The 18,124-nt window shown below is 40.2% G+C and overlaps 4 protein-coding genes across 12 annotated transcripts; 2 read left to right on the top strand and 2 right to left on the bottom strand.

Moving 5' to 3' along the window:
- The first annotated feature begins 51 nt into the window (after positions 1 to 51).
- On the top strand, positions 52 to 5,628 carry LOC143217983 (uncharacterized). Of its 2 annotated transcripts, XM_076442792.1 has the most exons (6): positions 52 to 556; positions 779 to 900; positions 1,022 to 1,174; positions 1,241 to 1,599; positions 1,677 to 3,948; positions 4,528 to 5,628. In XM_076442792.1, exons 2-6 carry the CDS (start codon positions 780 to 782, stop codon positions 5,001 to 5,003), a joined length of 3,381 nt encoding a protein of 1,126 aa, XP_076298907.1. In that variant the 5' UTR covers positions 52 to 556; position 779; the 3' UTR covers positions 5,004 to 5,628. The 2 variants fall into 2 exon arrangements, with proteins under 2 accessions (XP_076298907.1, XP_076298906.1); XM_076442791.1 differs by having other exon boundaries at positions 1,677 to 5,628.
- A 562-nt stretch (positions 5,629 to 6,190) lies between these two features.
- On the bottom strand, positions 6,191 to 8,805 carry LOC143218020 (COMM domain-containing protein 3). Of its 5 annotated transcripts, none has more exons than XM_076442891.1 (4): positions 8,790 to 8,805; positions 7,637 to 7,910; positions 7,294 to 7,571; positions 6,191 to 7,235 (listed from the first exon to the last, which is right to left on the bottom strand). In XM_076442891.1, the coding sequence occupies exons 2-4, from the start codon at positions 7,767 to 7,769 to the stop codon at positions 7,065 to 7,067; spliced, it is 582 nt and encodes a 193-aa protein (XP_076299006.1). In that variant the 5' UTR covers positions 7,770 to 7,910; positions 8,790 to 8,805; the 3' UTR covers positions 6,191 to 7,064. The 5 variants fall into 5 exon arrangements, with proteins under 5 accessions (XP_076299006.1, XP_076299005.1, XP_076299009.1 ...); XM_076442890.1 differs by lacking the exon at positions 8,790 to 8,805 and adding an exon at positions 8,429 to 8,608; XM_076442894.1 differs by lacking the exon at positions 8,790 to 8,805 and having other exon boundaries at positions 6,191 to 6,694; positions 7,637 to 8,392.
- A 120-nt stretch (positions 8,806 to 8,925) lies between these two features.
- On the top strand, positions 8,926 to 11,914 carry LOC143218018 (uncharacterized). Its single transcript, XM_076442886.1, has 9 exons — positions 8,926 to 9,147; positions 9,260 to 9,307; positions 9,395 to 9,621; positions 9,919 to 10,029; positions 10,116 to 10,236; positions 10,312 to 10,471; positions 10,581 to 10,821; positions 10,893 to 11,119; positions 11,198 to 11,914. The coding sequence occupies exons 3-7, from the start codon at positions 9,533 to 9,535 to the stop codon at positions 10,784 to 10,786; spliced, it is 687 nt and encodes a 228-aa protein (XP_076299001.1). The 5' UTR covers positions 8,926 to 9,147; positions 9,260 to 9,307; positions 9,395 to 9,532; the 3' UTR covers positions 10,787 to 10,821; positions 10,893 to 11,119; positions 11,198 to 11,914.
- Positions 11,915 to 12,003: 89 nt separating this feature from the next.
- Positions 12,004 to 17,886, bottom strand: LOC143217994 (protein lin-54 homolog). Of its 4 annotated transcripts, none has more exons than XM_076442818.1 (12): positions 17,588 to 17,886; positions 16,200 to 16,596; positions 15,813 to 16,127; positions 15,521 to 15,748; positions 14,921 to 15,139; positions 14,729 to 14,845; positions 14,527 to 14,664; positions 14,210 to 14,452; positions 13,936 to 14,141; positions 13,509 to 13,752; positions 13,250 to 13,446; positions 12,004 to 13,172 (listed from the first exon to the last, which is right to left on the bottom strand). In XM_076442818.1, exons 2-12 carry the CDS (start codon positions 16,584 to 16,586, stop codon positions 12,989 to 12,991), a joined length of 2,478 nt encoding a protein of 825 aa, XP_076298933.1. In that variant the 5' UTR covers positions 16,587 to 16,596; positions 17,588 to 17,886; the 3' UTR covers positions 12,004 to 12,988. The 4 variants fall into 4 exon arrangements, with proteins under 4 accessions (XP_076298933.1, XP_076298936.1, XP_076298934.1 ...); XM_076442821.1 differs by having other exon boundaries at positions 15,813 to 16,097; XM_076442819.1 differs by lacking the exon at positions 17,588 to 17,886 and adding an exon at positions 17,417 to 17,445.
- Between the last annotated feature and the right edge of the window lie 238 nt (positions 17,887 to 18,124).

Genomic DNA, 18,124 nt, shown 5'->3' with positions numbered 1-18,124 from the left:
AACATTTTGAGAATTCCGCCATCTCTGTAAGCAACAAGATACTACTACGGTGATATCGATAAATGATATCTCTATGTAATCTGATGGACGAAATAGTTTGTAACAATTGTATTTTGCGGAATACCCTTCGAGAAAAGCAAATTATCGGCATTTTTCATTTCGGTCATTTATTTCATAAGAAACTCGTGTGATCTGTTGAAGGAAGAGTCAGAGAAAGAAACCCATGTTTTTGGAAATGTCATCGGGATGATTGTTTATCCACCATTTTGTTTTGCTGTCGTTCTCTCACAGTTTTTCCTGGCACCGTGGCCTATTTTACGATGAACTAAATTGACTGAAATCTGACAAAATCGTCGAACTCGACGATACTCTGTGCATCAAGTGGACGGTGTTTTTTACAGATTCGGATCGGATTTCGTTTCTCGATGAATGTTCTCGCGAAGAGCATTTGTGAAATCTCGCCTCGAGCTCCGACCACTCCGACCCAACTTTCCTGACTTCTTCAATCAAATGGCGATTACTAGATAAAACAGGCAGTTTTCGTGTCGTTCGCCACGTAAGTCTGTCAATTTAAATCTACTAAGTCGCCGAGGAAGTTGTAACGTAACATTATCGTTGTTGAACGCGTCGAATATCGTGCGATGGTACCGCTTTATTTGTATCGTGACGATACTCCAATACCGCGCAATATCATCAATTTTTCATGTTACCCTAATTTACTTCGTAAAACTCGTTGCGTGCGAACGGCAAGTATACAAATTAATTTCTTATTTAATAGAATGTCAGGTCAGAGTGGAGGGCATCGTTTAAGGTTGTCCAAGCTCAACGACCAGTTGACGTGCAAGTTGTGCGGTGGATACTTTATCGACGCCACCACCATCATCGAGTGCCTGCATTCGTGTATGTGTATTCTTTTATCACTTCCTTAATCCTTTTGTCTATGGTGAACCAGTTGGACTTCAATGTTGCAAAAGAGTTAAGCGGCGGTCCGATTGTTTAGGCGATTAACATCGCACTACAGTTTGCAGGAGCTGCATTGTCAAATATCTGGAGAACAATAAGTACTGTCCGATATGCGAGGTGCAGGTACACAAAAGTAAACCACTACTTAACATTCGTCCGGACCACACTTTGCAGGACATTGTGTACAAATTGGTACCCGGATGCTATCAAAGTAAGTTGCACGAACGATTATAGTAACGCGTACTACAGAAAATTAATTCGATCGATTTTGTTCTAGACGAGATGCGATGCCGGCGAGAGTTTTACTCCAAGCATCCAGAGGCATGTGCCCAAACAGCATCTCCAGAGGCAAAAGGAGAACCCACAGAGTCGCATATATATTCTCCGGACGAGTCTCTCAGTTTGTCGTTAGAATACTTTAGTCCATCCAAGGATGTCAAGGAAATATCTGTGAAACCTTTTCTGAGGAGATACCTTCGTTGTCCTGCTGCAGTTACGATTTTTCACCTGCAGAAACTGATAAGAGCTAAGTATGGGTTAACTGATGCACACAGGGTAGATGTTATGTATAAGGAGGAACCTCTACACAGTAGTTACACGTTGATGGATGTGATGTACATTTACCATTGGAGGCGGGTAAATATTAATGATCCGTACACATTGAGAAACATGTTAACTTTGATCCTACAAATATGTTACTCTGTTTGTTTCAGAAAGTGCCATTGCATTTAAGTTACAGGATATTCGAATCTTCTCCAAAGAGAATAAAACTTTCCGAAGACAATGTCAATTATAAAACATCATTGCTCCATGCTGGGATCAATCCCATTGACTCCGAAGAAGAGAAAACTATGAAGAGAGAGTGGAAAGAGGTGCAACTGAAAATCTCCGAAACTGGCATAATGAGTATCACGGATATATCCGATCAGGAATTCAAAAAGAATACAAAAACTGAGGAACCCATTGCAAATGTTGAAACTGTGAACGCATCACCCGTACAAGAAGATACTAACAATAGGTCCGAGATTGCTAAAAACAACGAACAATCCCTGAACCAACAAGTCACTGATGACGAATCTTCTAAAACAGTTAATTTTGATAATAGAAAAACCGTGGAGGTTGATAAAATTTCGGTGGAGGAGACGGAAGACGTTAAAACTAAAAACGAGGAGCAAGCGAAAGACGAATTAGATAATAACAATATCGAAATCAAAAGTAATGTGCAATGTCAAGAAACAATGCAATGCGCAGACGAAAATGAAACCAGATGCAATGTCGGCGATGATAAGGACAAAAAGGAATCATCAAAAAATAACAACAACACCATCATCGTGGAGAAGAAACCGGAGATTCTCAATCACCATTCGAAAAACGAAACAAAGCTTATAAATGCGGGATCAAAAATCAACGCTCTCAGTGTGAAGCTGCAGTTTCAACCGAAAACAGGGCAAATCAACAATAGCAACAATAGCTCTTTGAAAAAGACCATAAAAGATAGAAAGTTCATGCCACAGACATCCAAGAAAGTGGACACAAAATCCACCGAGAGCTCAAATCCTGCAGAAACTACGACAGACAGTTGTGGAGTAGCAGTGAGCAAAGTATCAGGCCCTTCTTCCACAAAAATGTCGCCAAAGTCAGAGGAAATTAAACCAGTTGTTTCGACACACGTCACAGCCACGAACAATTCTGACTCTGAAGGAGCGAAGTCCCGTGTGAAAAATGTGCAATTGACTGATCAGCAGCAAAGTGATTCAGAGAAGAAGACAGTGGACCAAGCCTCTGTAGAATCAACCCAAAGAGTCAACACGCAGACCGTTGCAATTCCTCAGAAGTCACCATACACACAAGCCGAACAATTTGCAAATGAGAATCTTGCTACCCTGAACTTGACTGCATCTTTATCTGGATCAATTGGAAACGGAATCAATCCATCCACGTCAACAATGAGTCAGAGCACGCCGACATTCTCACACGCTGTTCAGGATTTAGTAAATAGTGCGATGCTGAAGAATTCTTTGAAAAGTTTGGCGACATCCACAGCTCAGAAATTGTCTGTCTCCACGATTCCAGAGAACATAGTGACCTCATCAATGCCAGAAAATCCAACAATATTTACTATACCCCCCATGAGCATCGCTTCCTCCATGAAAAACAGTTATCCGACATCAGTGATGAGTTCAAAGGCAAACCTGGAGATAACCAGCGTATACTCTGCCCCCCCTTGCCCAGATGCCATTCCAATTTCCCTGATGAAACCCACCATCCGCAAGAATGAATTGATCACAAAGGGCTCGAACCTGAATGAGATCTGTGCTAAGATCGGAGCCTCAGGCTCGAAGATAAATGATATCTGCGCTAAGATCGGAGAGAACTCGAAGGAGAAGAACAAAACAGAGACGAGAAACAAGTCGGACATTCCAGATTTATTGAAGATTGCAAGGAAGGGTAGCTCGTCATCGGTGTCAGGCGACGCTGCCAAGCAGCAGCATCTCGCTAACGTCTCGAACGTGCCCGTGTACACACCTAGCAGCACTATGATGACAACAGAAAACAAGAACAAGGACGGCCATAGGGTGACCTCGCTAGCCTCTGCTTCTCCGATGACAACGACGCATTCAATACAGAAGGCTTCCTCGGCTTCCAAGAAGCAAACTCAAGCGGTGGGCTACAAAACCCTCCGTGACCCTCCGAGGTGCTGGAACCCTACACTATCCAAAAACAATTATGTAGCGGTGAAGAATCAAAGCAAGGAGACGCAAAGTCAATTACACCAAACCGCGCTTTCAGAGCGGAGCAAAACGATCCAATCGAAGCCGGCGAAGATCTTCAAGATGAGGAACATGCCGAGGTATCTGGGCAATCCCGCCTCCGGAGTAAAGCCAATGTACGGGATCGGCAACGACAACAAAGAAAAAGAACAGTCGACGATCACGCCAACGTCGACCACGAACACTTCTAGTAGCTCAAAGAATGGGAACCTAAGTATGATGAAGATAGACCCAAAAACCTTGTCCCCGATCGTTTCGACGATCAACTCGCCCATCGTCTCGCCTCCTCCATATTCTCCAAGCGCTAGGAATTATCCAAACCCTCCATTCTCAAGGGACATCTGCAGGAGCACCGGCTCGCCGATCTCTCCCAAGAATTCACCAGTGAACATGCTCTCAACGAGCCCGTTTATTCCCTCTCCGACACCAAATATGAATCCTAGGCTAATCTATCCCCACTTTGCACCACCATTCCCAGATGCCAGCAGGTTTCCGAACCCTCTGATCCGTTCACCGATAGGAATTCCATCCCCCAGTGCCTTCCACAGTAGTTTACCACCTTCGATTAACAAGTTGTATCAACGATCCAGCTATATTCCGCAAACCACTGGCTTTTCCTCAGTCTCCCAACCCCCAACGGTCCAGAGAATACCACCAAGCACCTATTCTTCACCTAAGTCTCCCAAGACCACTTCCCTGACTGCGATTTCACCCACATCTTACGGTCTAGCCAAAACCGAGGCCCAGATCGTTGCAACAACGTCCCTCGAGACTAACAATCTACTTCTTCTAGAGAATGCACCACAAGAGGATCTCAGTGCATTCAATCTGTCTAAGACTGGCAGTTTCAGCAGTGCGGAGAGTGTCAATACAACTGCTGTCTCGAATATTGGACAAAATAAGGCCAGTGCATCAAAGAACAAGCAGGAGAACACTCAAGCAGGGGAACAGGTTCAGGAAAGCTCGCTGGGGTGCAACAAGGACAATGCTTATCACGCAAAGGGACAGAGTGTGGAGAAGAAACGATCCGACGAAGTCAGTGATAGTGTAAATAAGAAAAGGGAAAAGTCAGTGTCTCAAATGAATGGGAGTCTCACTGGCAAGAACAGTGACGAAGGGCCAGTGGAGAAGGAGCAGAACAAAATGCAGACAGACAACAGTGAGACACAGGAGTCAAACCGTGAAAAATGTGGGAGAACTGAGGAACAAGAGAAAAGATCTGAGACCCAGACAAACAAGACGGAGGTGCAATTTCAAAGTTCAAAGTAATCTACCGTATGCTTTTGTAAAATTTCTATGCTTTTGTTGTTACTACGTTTCACATCTTCAACGAAGCTTTTTTACTTGGGGCCTTTGGCATGAGGAGATTGCAGGTTGCTTTTCGAGAATGTGACGAAGAAGACTCTGCGAAGAATCTGTGACATTATTTATGTGAAAATAATTTCGCGAAGTCAGTATTTATGACGCTTCCGAAGAAATTTTGTTGTCGTCTCATTCAACCAAAGCCTCGAGGATTCGATAAAATAGATTTAGCGATGACGAGAGTTTATTTTTTCGATTGGCTTGGTTCTCGACAAAAAATGGAAGCAGTTATAGGAAAATTTCCGAGGCCTTAACACAGTAAACTTATATATGAAGTAACGTTAAAAGAATCGATCAAAAGAGATAGTTGTTAACAGGACAAATGTGGCGAAGTTATTACACCCTGAGAGATTTCTCTCTTTCCAACTTGATTACTTGTCATTGTCGATGTATTGTACTGCACCGAATTATTGAGATAGCACGCATGGATAAAAAAAACGGAAAAAACGATTCACCATTAATTTCGCCAAGTGCCGGAAAGAAAGAAATAGTTAATGTATAGAGAAATTTTAATATTCGATGATCTTTTTTTTAGACACGTTTACTTGTAAATAATGTATAATGAATTCAAAGAAAAAAATCTATATCATGTATTAGGATATAAAAAGGCAAGAAATTATCGATCATTAATATAATTTAACACGCATATTTTCTAGCCACGTAAGAACCGGTATATCGATAGTATTTTTTTGTCTATTACGAGAAAGCAATTTTTAGAGAGATGTCTGACTGTAGAGCAAAAGGCGACAATGTATTTTTAATAAGTTATTGGTTGTGTGCGCGCGCGGCTCTTTTGTATACAAGGTGTACCTGAGTGACTGAGTGAGTGATTTATGCGAATGCGGGGAAAAAAAAGATATGGTGGGTGTGTAGGATTTTTTCAGCGCGAGGAAAAATTTTGCGAGTATCGGTTCTCAGCTGGGAAAACGACTCGAATGAAGTTTTTTCGAGATTTGTTTTATTTATGGAAACGTTGATCGTCATTTGTTTTTTCGAATTTATGCAAGTGTTCCGCGTATGTTTGTGTGCGCGCGCACATACGCTCTCACACACACGCGCGCGTGTTATCAGTACAGTAAATAATAAATACTACGTCAAGTAGGGAATGTTTTAATTATGAGAAGAAAAATATAGTTGATTATACTTTACACAGTCTGTTGTTTGTAAGAAGATTTTACCATTACACTTATATGCATAAAATTGAATTTATTATTAAACGATTACTATAATAATCTCTTGTGTAAATGTTCACGTTTTGCATGTATAATGTCATAAGCTCAGGGCTAGCGATTCCACTGTCCAACACTAATTTTTATATTTGACAATCAGTCAATTTTCAATTTTCAATTATCAATTTTTAAAATATTTAATAATAACTCGACTTCTTAACTGGAAGTTGTTTGCGTTTTCATCGAGAACGCTCTATGAATGTTTATTACATAGGAATAGTTTCTTACATAAACATTTATATGTATAGATATTTAAATATGTACCACACTAATTCTTTTGAATATTTTTCAATTTACTTTGCAAATTAAGGGTCCGAGGCAAAATCTATAATACACCACACCACAAAACAAAACTGCTTCCTTCGGAAACTGTAAAAAAAATGACTACATTAGTTTTATTAACGATTAATAACACTGTAGCACTTATTATTGCTTTATCGCAGTAATGTTATTAAAAAATGTATTGGTATATTTGAGAGAGTCTACAAAATCGTCCTATGCAAAAAACATTGGTACAGCTTTCATGTTTGAAGTAGACAAAATTCTTTTAAGATTGAAAATATAAGTTTTCATGATGGAAAAGAACCACTTTTAAATTCATGTTCAAGCATCAGAAGCCATGAGAATGTAAAGAAAAATACATATAAAAATATTTCTATTGAGGTCTTAAGACATCATACATGCATATGCTGTATTTAAATGAACACCGTAACAAAAATCATAAACTCTATTCACAGAGTCACACATTAGTTAGTTTCTCTGAGTATCTGATAGCATCCTTAAATTTAAACACTAGTTCTTGCAGCTGCTGTATCGTACACGAGAATGTCACATGATTTATTCTCTCGTGTTCCTTAGTACTAAGCTGTACATGATACAAAGGAACGCCCAGTGAGTTACACGTGTCCACCTAAAAATCATTTTTATACAAATACAGCAATCATCGGTGGATCAAATTAATCGATTACCTTGACACGGTAGTCTAGGTGCCAGTCTACATCAACAATGTGTGGCGGATTACTGCTTATCGATTCCAATCGAGACTGTATAGTCTTCTTATTAATAATATATGCATCACACAATCTCTTTCTTCTGTTTACGTTGCTACACATTTGACACAGCAGATTGTTTAAACTCTCTTTGTCTAAATCATGCTGAGCTGCCTTTACGAATAAACATAACATGTCTGCGAAGATCTTCTTCGTCAGAATCACTTTAGAATCAACTGCCTTGACAATGCCTGCAACTTGATCAATGTAAATCATGTTGTAACTTTTGATGTTGTTGGTTATTAATAGAGAGTATACTTACTGCTTGTGTCTATAGGATTTGCTTGTAAGTGAGAAACTACAGCATCTAAAATCTGCAGGAAATTGTCATCGGTGATCATGTTTACGTTTGAGATGTTTGCGAAGCTTTCGATTACATCTTTCGACAGTTCCATTGTTACGTCTATGCGTTTTAATTTATTTAGTAAAGATCTGACTAAATAGACACGCTTTAAACAATGCAATGTAGTTTCAATTAATTTGCGATTTTCATGGCAAATACGTAACAAAATTTCAAACGAGAAGATATTTTAACACTGCAAAAAAGCTATATCGATTAACTGAAAATTCTATCAAACTTAGTAAACTCGAATACAATTAATATGAAATTTGATAAGTCGAATACGATTCATGTAAATAACATAATGATCGTAGGAGAGAGGTTATGTTTCCAAATTTTGTGCAGACTTCGACTATTATTATTATATTTGTTATTTTCATAAAAGAACATCTGTTTTAGAAAGGAATTTTCGTGAATGTATTTCGATTTTCATTAGAATTGGAAAATCTTGAACAACTTTGTGATTGACAACTCATAAATGGTACTATCGGAACATACAACATATAATATACTACATATATGTACAACATTCACATTTCGAATGTAAACAATTTTTTCATTGTTTTAATTAATGTTGCGGTTTTGTTGTAAACAACAAAAGTCGACATTTATTGTAATAGTAAAAAAGAAAGTATAAAATAACTAAATAAATATATACTGTGATACTGTGATCACGATATTTTCATAAAAAATATGTTTTTAGTTTATTTTTACCATGGTAACCACATGGTAACTTTAATAGCGCCAATCGAGGTGAACGGTGAACTACGAAGACAGAGAAGCGGATATGTTTCTCGCAGGAAAGACACCGACAGAGAATATGAAACAGCTTGATTTTTTCGATCACGCGGGTGGGCTGCATTTAGCGAAGAAGCAATATTTTTTTATGCTCTTTGTGTTGAAATATTCTCTGCATTATTGCGGGGTTCCGCACAAAGCCCTTTTTTGCAGTTTGGCTCTTGGTACTTGATAAACAACAAAAGTGTTTAGTCGAGTCGAGTTGCATATCCGGTCCGTGATATGGAGCCAAGTATATATATATATATTGTATATCCAACGAAATATATAACAGTACCGTTGCACGCAGCTTGGAAGATGGTGGGGCGCAGCGAGCCTATCATCTCTCACTCCTCACTTTCTTGAACCAATTAGGGCGAAGATGCGCAGCGACGAACGAAAACTGGTCTTCACACGGTACTGTTCTCTCCTTGGATAGAGTATATATCAGTGGGCCAGGTTCGCTAAATGGAATAACCTGAACCAAAGTTACCATCGCCATCTTGAAATTACAAATGCCAGACGACGAGAAGAAAAAATTAGAATTACGTGGTTATGATAGGACGAGCAAATATGCAAAATTGAAAGAAAAATAATGCTATAAATATTTGAAAAAAGATTTTGAAAACCTACAATGGCCGGTATAGAATAAATATGTAAGTAAAAGAAGTATATATACATATAAATTACATTTAAAAGAAGTAAATTCTATTCTATAAACGTCCACGTTTACATTAATTATGTTTGATATAATTAAATATATTACAGAGAGAAGAACACTGGACCAGAGAATAATTTACGTATTTAGATATATAGGTAACCTATATTCAACAAATTTAAAATCAAAATGAATACATATATATATTTATGTATTCAATGTTTTTCAATGTTCATACATTTCAGGAGGAACAACTCCCGAAAAGGTTGATGAAAAGTCCGAAGAAGTACCTTAAACATTCTCAGAAGACGAACCTCTGACAAAGAGGTGGATACCAGTTGTGGAAGAGGTTTACCACCTCCAAGGGTAGCTCCTAAATAGACATGGAGGGCGAAGAGTCGAAGAACCCACCAACCACCCACCCCCACTCACCTCTTCCCACCGAGGCAATAATCAAGCAAATGTGGGAATGGTAATTTGCATATTTATTTGTAAATTTAGCAATAATTATAATTATATATACAGTAGCGGACAAAAGTTTAAGACCGCTCTAAAGAAGACGATAATTTTTGGGAAAGCTAGAGCAATTAGTTTACTAAAGGATGTGAAAAGAAATTTTTTCAAAAATTTAGTAAACTAATTGCTCTAGCTTTCCCAAAAAAGTTCACATCGTATAGTACAATATTAAAAAAGCTATCGTCTTTTTTAGAGTGGTCTTAAACTTTTGTCCGCTACTGTATGTATTGTGTAATGTTTGTATTTGTTTTAGCATGCAACAGTCCGCTGAACGGGAAAACCGTTATATCGAAAACCAGGAACTACTCCTGCAGCAGCAGGAGCAACTGCAAGAGTCCGTGGCCCGCTTGGACAAGAAGCTGGAGTGAGTATGACGTCATTCTAAGAATTTGTTAAAATGATCTTTATCGGAAAGATGGTCCATTTATTAATTTTTCTTTGCTCCCACAGACAGCTACGTCGAATCGCAGTAGGGGAGCAGCATTGGGAGCGGCCGGACTGCCTACCTCTATGCTCCGTAGCGGAGGTAGGCAATTTTGAGAGTGGTCCTGCAGAGGTCTACGATAGTGTCGTAAGTATATTGTAATACAGATATAATAAAAGTAATTATATCTTTATTAATATACAAACTAATGCTTTTTTTTAGGTTGAATACTTCGTCGAACTGGGAGGGTATTCTTTGAAAGAGGTAGTAAATGCCTCTTTCAAAGAGGCCCTGTCCGACACTGTCGCAGCCTCATACACCTGGTCGGGTGCCAATGGGACCCGACCACTGTACCGGACGCGGATAATACATGCTATATTTGGTAAGCATTGTACATCATTGATTTAGTTTAGTTTCATTATTAATTTTGTGTTTATCTTGATTAATTTATTGTTTAGTATTATTTATCTTGACTTAAATTAATGTTACAGCCGCAGCGATGCGGAACAAATACTTCTCCACGACGAAACGGGATTTCGGGAAGGCGGCGAAAGCGGCGCTTAAAGCGGCAAAGCAGCGGATCCGACCACGGGGTTCGCGTGGAGCGCTTTCCGCCGCAGCCGCCGCCCGGAAACATTGGCAGGATCACAACGACGACGACGACGACGACGACGACGACGTGGCCCCGCTACTTTGAAATGGAGGACTGTAGCAGAGGACTCCGAGAGTGTCGTAAGTAAATTATAATAAAATTAAGTGCAGCTAATCTATTAATATGGAAACTAATGTTCATTTTTTTTTAGGTTGGGCACTTCGCACAGTCCGGAAGCCACTGCAGCGACATGGTGGAATAGGGCCTACAGGGGATACTACTGAAGAAAAACGCATTATCTATCGTATCCCCGTGGTAATGTGGAAATTGATTAAAATCTAATAATCAGAACGGAGGAAAAATATAATGCTGTTCAGGGAAGGGGAAGAAGGAAGCTACGGCAACTGGGGAAGAAGGAGACCTCTAATTTCTGGTGTGGTAAGTATATCTAATTATGCCATTTTGTACACATGTATAAATATATTCTATATTAATGATTTTCCTTGTATTTTTTAGGTATCCTGTTTATGTCACATCATTTGTTATACATCATGTGTTCCCAACAATTCGAAAGGTCGCAGGGAGAAAGCTGTAAGTTGTGCGGTGACGTGACACATTTGAAAAGGGACTGTCCAGACCACGGTGGTGTAATGCACCGTGGTCCAGACTTGGTTAAAGAGAAGGAGGAGAATACGATTACGGTGAATACGATCGCAGGAGGCGACGTAGAGTCTTCGGAGAGAAGGAGACGCTCGGTTCAAGTAGCGGAGAAGAAAAGACCGAAGAGGGTAGTGAAATTTTGAACCTGTGATGCGAATCAGCTGCTCGGTTACGATGTAAACATACGATTTATTGAAAAACCTGAATCGAACAAGACTATGTACATTTCAGTTTAAAAAATTTGTTCCGTCTGTCATCCGTAGAACGAGAGAAATCGCGACGTTCTAGTTTAAATAAATTTCCCTAGGCGAAGGAATAAATGATTGATTGGACTTTATGATATCAGATTTTCGTCTATGTACAGCAAAGATATATTTTGAAATATACGAATATATTATTTATACATAGCATATACATCGGTAGCTTTGCAAAACTTGATTCACTTGTTGCGAGTGAAAGTATCTCGCTGTCGAAATCATTTGTTCGAACTTGTATATATAGTCTGTACAATTTGTATACTTAAAATAAACTTTCGAGTACGCGCGAATTCTAAGAATATATAACATATATTTAGATTTGTACCTCTTTATTACATTTGTCCTAACACTGCCCTAATCGTAATATATAAACTCTCTATATTTCATATTAAATCTCCTATGCGCATAACTTATAGTTTATAGTTTTGCCAGCCCTAACGGTAGACAAATAAATTGTCGCACCTGTACATTACGGAACAGATTTAACAATTGTATTGTTGATCTTCGCTGCAATGCCGGTCTCTTGTTAATTGATTAAATAACAGATTACGAATTGCGTGTCTGTCATCGTTAATAAAAGTAAGAAGGGAACGTGTGAAACATTTTCAAACGTTTGCTGAAGTTCGTTCTCGAAACTTTAATGTTAAATAAATCGTACCGTCGCTGTTTCAGAATGAAAAATAAATTTTAAAGTGTTGCATGAGAAATCGTAAAAATGCAAAAATACTAGATCCTTTTTATACCGTCGTCACTGCTTAATTTACCGTTTTAATATTCTCGATCGTGTGTAACCGCTTTTCTTCATTAATTGGTTTAAGATCGAGGATTCGGAGATGTTTGCGATGTTTAATAGAAAATTTGTGAAGTACCACAGAAGATTAATGGATGTAAAATTGTTTTTGTAAAATAATATTAACGCTTCGAGGATGAACGACAAAGGTACAAAAACGTTCTGCGTCGAATTTTAATGTGACAGTACATTCAACCATGCTATTTTCAATTTGTTCCTTCTTTACGCACTTATGCAAACTGTTACTTAATACGAAAGCATTGGATAAGCTTGCGAAGTAGACTGTAGAAGCTTACGCAATTTGCAGTTGTCCCAAAACAACTTTCAAGTGTTTTAGCCTCGGTAGCATTACTTGAACATTCTCAGAAGCTGTAAAGATCCGCAGTCTAATTACAAGTGAAATCGTAGATTATTAGTTACAGCCGATCGAATGCACTGCGCACCAACATTATTACCATTATCTTTGGTATACAACAATTTCAGTACCTTCGCAAGTTCCCTGTCGAACGATTAAGTCAAGAAGTACCAACAACCAGTGCGTCCGAGTTTCTTGCTTCCGAATACATTCGAACGAACCGTAAACTCTCGGAAATGTACCTGCTAGGTAGCTTCGGCTTTGTGAGCCGATTCGATGATTTCCTTTAGACACCGACCAAACTCTTCGATTATCAATCTTTGAGACGTATCGTCGTCGAACATGTTACGCTCCGCTTCGTCGGCTTGAGCCATTAGACACTGGCACGTTATCTCGACTACTTTGTCGGTCAGGAAGTTGAAGGGTTGTCTGTGAAGAAGAATGTATTATATATATTATTATATATATAAAATGAATAACTTGCTATTATAATTGAAGAAGCATACCTTGCGCCCGTGTTAGATATAGCTGGCGGTCTGAAGGCCATTTCGGACAGCTGTAGCTTCGCCTTGTTCAATGTCAGCTGCGTTTTCCTAACTTCAGCCGCTTCTGCAAGATCCTTCAGAGATTTCTTCTCTAAATTCGGCTCCTCCACGTTGCGACACCCTATACACTTACAATTACCGGAACACGGAATCTTGGCCTGAAATAGTCGTTTAGAAAATTCATAAAAATGTCCTGCGTCTACAAACAAACGGTACGCACCTCGTAGCATTCACAATAATTTTTTAAACATCCGCTACGCTTGCAATTGCAGCCCTTATTGTGTCTACGGATGTCATCGCCGGTCTCGCGACCTTTCCCGATCTTCGGGCGAAACGCGTTCGGGTTGCGTTCCAAACAGGACTTGATGGCTCGTTGCCTCTCCTCCTCGTTCCCAAGATTGTTGGAGCAATTGTTACAGTTGCACATGTGGCAGAACTCCCCGTTCGCGAAGCAGTCGCAGTATCTATCGTAAAACACATTCATAATCCGTCAGGATTGATTCTCAATTGATCAGGTTAATGTCTTTCAATTCGCATAACAAAACAGCGGAGAGTCGACGTTCAATTTTCGAAAGACGAAAGTTAGAACAATAACAGGTGTACAGTTGACAAAATTGAACAACGACAGTTCGATTACATACACTCACAATTTAAGACACTGCGACTTGGTACAATTACACGGTTTCCTCGGCCTGATGCCGTTAGGCTCGACGCTGGTGTAGGACCTCTGGGAGCCTTTGTTTTCTATAACGGGTCCCACGGATACATTTCCTGTCGAGGCTTGCATGCTCTGCGTACTGCCCAGCAGACTGGGCGTAGTTTGCTGGGACTTGATCTTCACGTCGTCCGATGTCTGTGTTAGGAATTAGGAATTACTTCTCGTACTGGTAGAATTTTCTTTCTGTCTGAAATATATCAAACCTGTTGCTCGATGTACTGAGCTGGTAGAACTACGATATTTCCCATGTTCGAGTTGGTCGACAGAACTGCCTGTCCGGATGCTAATTGGCTCAACGCAGATGCGGGAATAGCTACGGTGTTCTTCGACTGGTTGCCGCCCGCTGTAGCGGTTGCAGGGATTAGCAACCTCTGACCGGTACTGGTTAACGTGGCTTTCGGTGCAACTGTCCGTAACGGCTGATTACTAGTGTTCAACGGAACCACCTGTATCAACGTATCGAAGCAAGTAAACGGTACAGTGTACTAGTAAACATGCTTTATTTATCAATCGCACAGACCTTGACAATCTGCTGTTGGCCTCCGATCTTCTGACCAACGCCAACGGTCTGCAAAGTGGTCTGCGACTTTGATTTACTCACAGTGACAACATTTGTGGTCCCCGACGAAGGAGTACTAACTAGTCTGACATATTGTACCTTGGAGAAGATTAAGTCGTGCGTTATTACTATACCGAATTGCAACCAGAGGTGAATCACTTACTTGTCTTCCAGGCATTTGTATCTGATGCACTTGGTTAGATCCGGTCATGATGTTCTGATTAGCCGGTATCCTAATAACTTGTCCGCTTCCGAGGACAGTTCCGGGTTTCAGAGAGCTCTGTTAAATAATACAAGCATTATTGTACAAAGAAAGCAAAGCAGAAACGAGACGGAACAAGATAACTCAGCTAACCTGCCGTATAATCACTTTCTGAGGACTCTGCTGCACCGACGATTTGTTGGCGGAGGGAAACGCAGACTGCTGACTCGAAATAGCTGAAGCTTTCACTTGCGAACCCAACGTTGGAGCCGGCAGTATCTTCGTGGGATATTTGATCGTACTGCGTGGGACTATGGTCACTTTCGAGGGCTGCGCGCTCGACGACTGCATCAACTTGTTCACAATTATTCCCTTCGAGAAGAGCACAAGCAATAACGCATTAGTTATAATTAATACTTTACCTGCCAGACGCATATTAATAGGATTTTCAATAATTGCGCTAAAGGAAAGGTACCAAAGGAAAGCACAGAAATTTTCTTTCACATTACAATCTTAAACAATCTCCAAATTTAAACTTGGAATTTCGCTCGTTTTAAAGTTGAGATTTCTTAAAACTTATTAGATGACGTTATTGAGAGTGACTTGTCAGTTCACAATGACAATTGCTGTTGCTATTGAAAGTTCCATTAAAAAGTGTTTAGCCATGTACCATAGATTTTTCAAAATTATGCAATAACCACCGATCGGTAATGTGTTAATCATTATTCTTCAGATAGATTTGAGAATACTCACTTGTTTCTGCGGTGTCGAAGGCAAGATGTGTTGGACTTTGTTAGTGGAAAGCAGTCCCATTTGCTGCGCTTGAGCCAGCGTTATGGTTTTTGTTGGACTGATGATGTCCTGATTGGAGACGCTATTGTTCAGAAACTTCATCGCCTGCTGGTTCTCGCTCTGTGAACTGGTTATGAGGACCTGCCCCGACTGCGTTTGATTTCCAGCCAGTATCATTTTCGTGAATACCTAAAACACGTACGAATTATCGTTTCGATATTCAATCAATTCTTTACACGAATGCTAATCTTACATTGCGATTCTGTGGAGTGCTCTGCGCAGTCCGTTTTATAGCAGACTGGACTGTTTTGGCACTAACGTTTCCTAGTGTGATGCTCCCGGAATGGCTGGTGGCCATCACTGGTTTACCAGACTGTGAGGATCGTAATTGAACTATGTTACCATCGGCTGACTTTGCTATGAGCGTCTGTGCCAGCGACTGCAGTTGACCAGCTGACGCGGACGACGGGTGGGAGATTTTTAGGATCTGACTAGTTCCTTGACCGCTGGCTGGAGAGACTATCATAATTGACTGGCTCTGCGTCATAGAGCCAACATTCGATTTAACCTTTTACGGAATGAAAAAGCGTAACGTTATAGCGAACAAGAACGTTTGTTCGAATAGAACATCCTTCCATACCTGTACAGTAGACGCAGGAAGCCTCTGCAGCGTTGGCTTCGTTTGAAACATGATATTTTGATTAATCTGATTCGCCGTTGTATAAATAATATGTTCCTCTTGAGCTTGGTCGGAAACCTCAGTCATTTCCACATCAGGTACAATTGTTTCAGTCTTGTTATTCCGTTCGATTATTATGTGCTCCTTGTCCATCGTCATCACTTCCTCCGCGTTCATGCATTCCAATTCGGCTTCAATATTAGCGAACGCTTCAAAGTCGTTGCTCGAATATTGCTCGCTGTTATGCGATAGACTTAACGCGCTCAAGTCACCGTCTCCGAGGGTACGCGAGTCCAGAGCCAGTGGCTCGACCAAAGCTCTGATGCTCTGCCCTTTATTTACAGACATGGTTACCGTCCTGGACAAAATATTACAATGTCGTTAGAACAAAACCAGTCTTTTTAACATTGATTTCTTGAGTTACATCTGATCGTTGCAAAAGTGGTTCAGAAGGAACAGTGTTTCTCGAGTTGTTTGGGTAGAAATGAATTACATAACTCGGTGGAAATTCAACGGAAGCTTGCTGCTCCGTTCTAGCATAAAACGTTAAATGATAAAGTTTAAGTGAACGTAAGATTGTTCAATGTTCCAACAGTTCATGATAAACAACATTCGCATGATAAACACGTACTCCATATATACGCAGGTTAAATAGAAATTTAAGTGTCGCGAATGGTTACCGCGCAAAGCTGGAAACATTGAGAATTCTTGCATGAGCAGAAAGTGTCCCGCGTCTGCGGCGAGATGCGAAAGAATTTACGGAATAACGGACAAACGAAATAAATCGGTGAGAATTTAAAAATTCAAAAATTCAAATCTCTCGGAAGCGAGAGAACGCGTTCCTCCGGTGCGAGGGGTGACAAGCTTGGCCGGAGCATGCGTCCGACGACACGAGGATTAAGTAAAGTTCGAACTTTTGAAAATTGGAACGAGAAAATTTGAATAATGACGAAAAATTCGAAGGATAGTCCACTTTAGGAACATTAGCGCCAATTATCGCTCGAACGCGCCATTTTCCGTGAACCGAACTTTCGTCTGCGTTTTTCGGCTCTAAATGAAACTGCATTGTTCAGAAATCGAAGGATTACGAGAAAGGGATCGCTGAACGTGTTAACGAATAATAGAAAAGAAGGTACGCGGCGAGTTCCGTTTGATAATCGTGTAAAATCGAACTTAACCTATAACCGATCGGTTCGTATCGGGTACGTACAGTGCTGAGTGGGGGCGTGCCACGAAGCTTATTTCAATCGCGATAGATTTTTTTGAAAAACCTCTGAACACATATTTCGCTGATTTAAATCGAATTGAAACCGTCTGGCAATTAATATCGTCAGATATCGAACGCTTACCTGGGTGTTCCCTTGATAGCTCGAATTTGTTCAAAATCACGCGCCCACTGTTGCTGTCCCACAGTGCATTACGCACTACGCACCGCTATGTACAAACAAACCCAAAGGTCGTTTCCTATTAAAATCTCCAGCGGTTAGAAGAAAAAAAACTCGTAGGAATTGAACTGCTCTCGGTATACGATCCGTCGAAGGTCAACTCTATTGACCGAACGTCGCGCTAAGGTTCAACAATATTTTCGCGCATTTTGCGAATTTCAATTTCGCCATTTTCGCTCCTCCACGGCTCAAACACTTCGCCCCCGCGACGCCCTCTGTGGCCAATAAAAAGGCAAGTGCGAGAAAAAGTTGAACCTTTCGAATGCGATTCTACTTGTTACAATAATTGTTCTAATTATTCAAGATTTTTATTCCTCCCGTTATATCTGCGTTTTAGTCTCCTTTTCCATTGGAACGTATATCTCTTCGTAATAATTGTGCATTTTATTAATTATACGCACGCGATTGTCACAGTAAACTTATTTATTTCTTACAAATATA

This window comes from Lasioglossum baleicum, chromosome 18 (genome assembly GCF_051020765.1).
Source record: "Lasioglossum baleicum chromosome 18, iyLasBale1, whole genome shotgun sequence".
NCBI lineage: Eukaryota > Metazoa > Arthropoda > Insecta > Hymenoptera > Halictidae > Lasioglossum > Lasioglossum baleicum.
The sequence above is the reverse complement of the archived record's forward strand: the minus strand, read 5'-3'. Positions and strand labels throughout refer to the sequence as shown.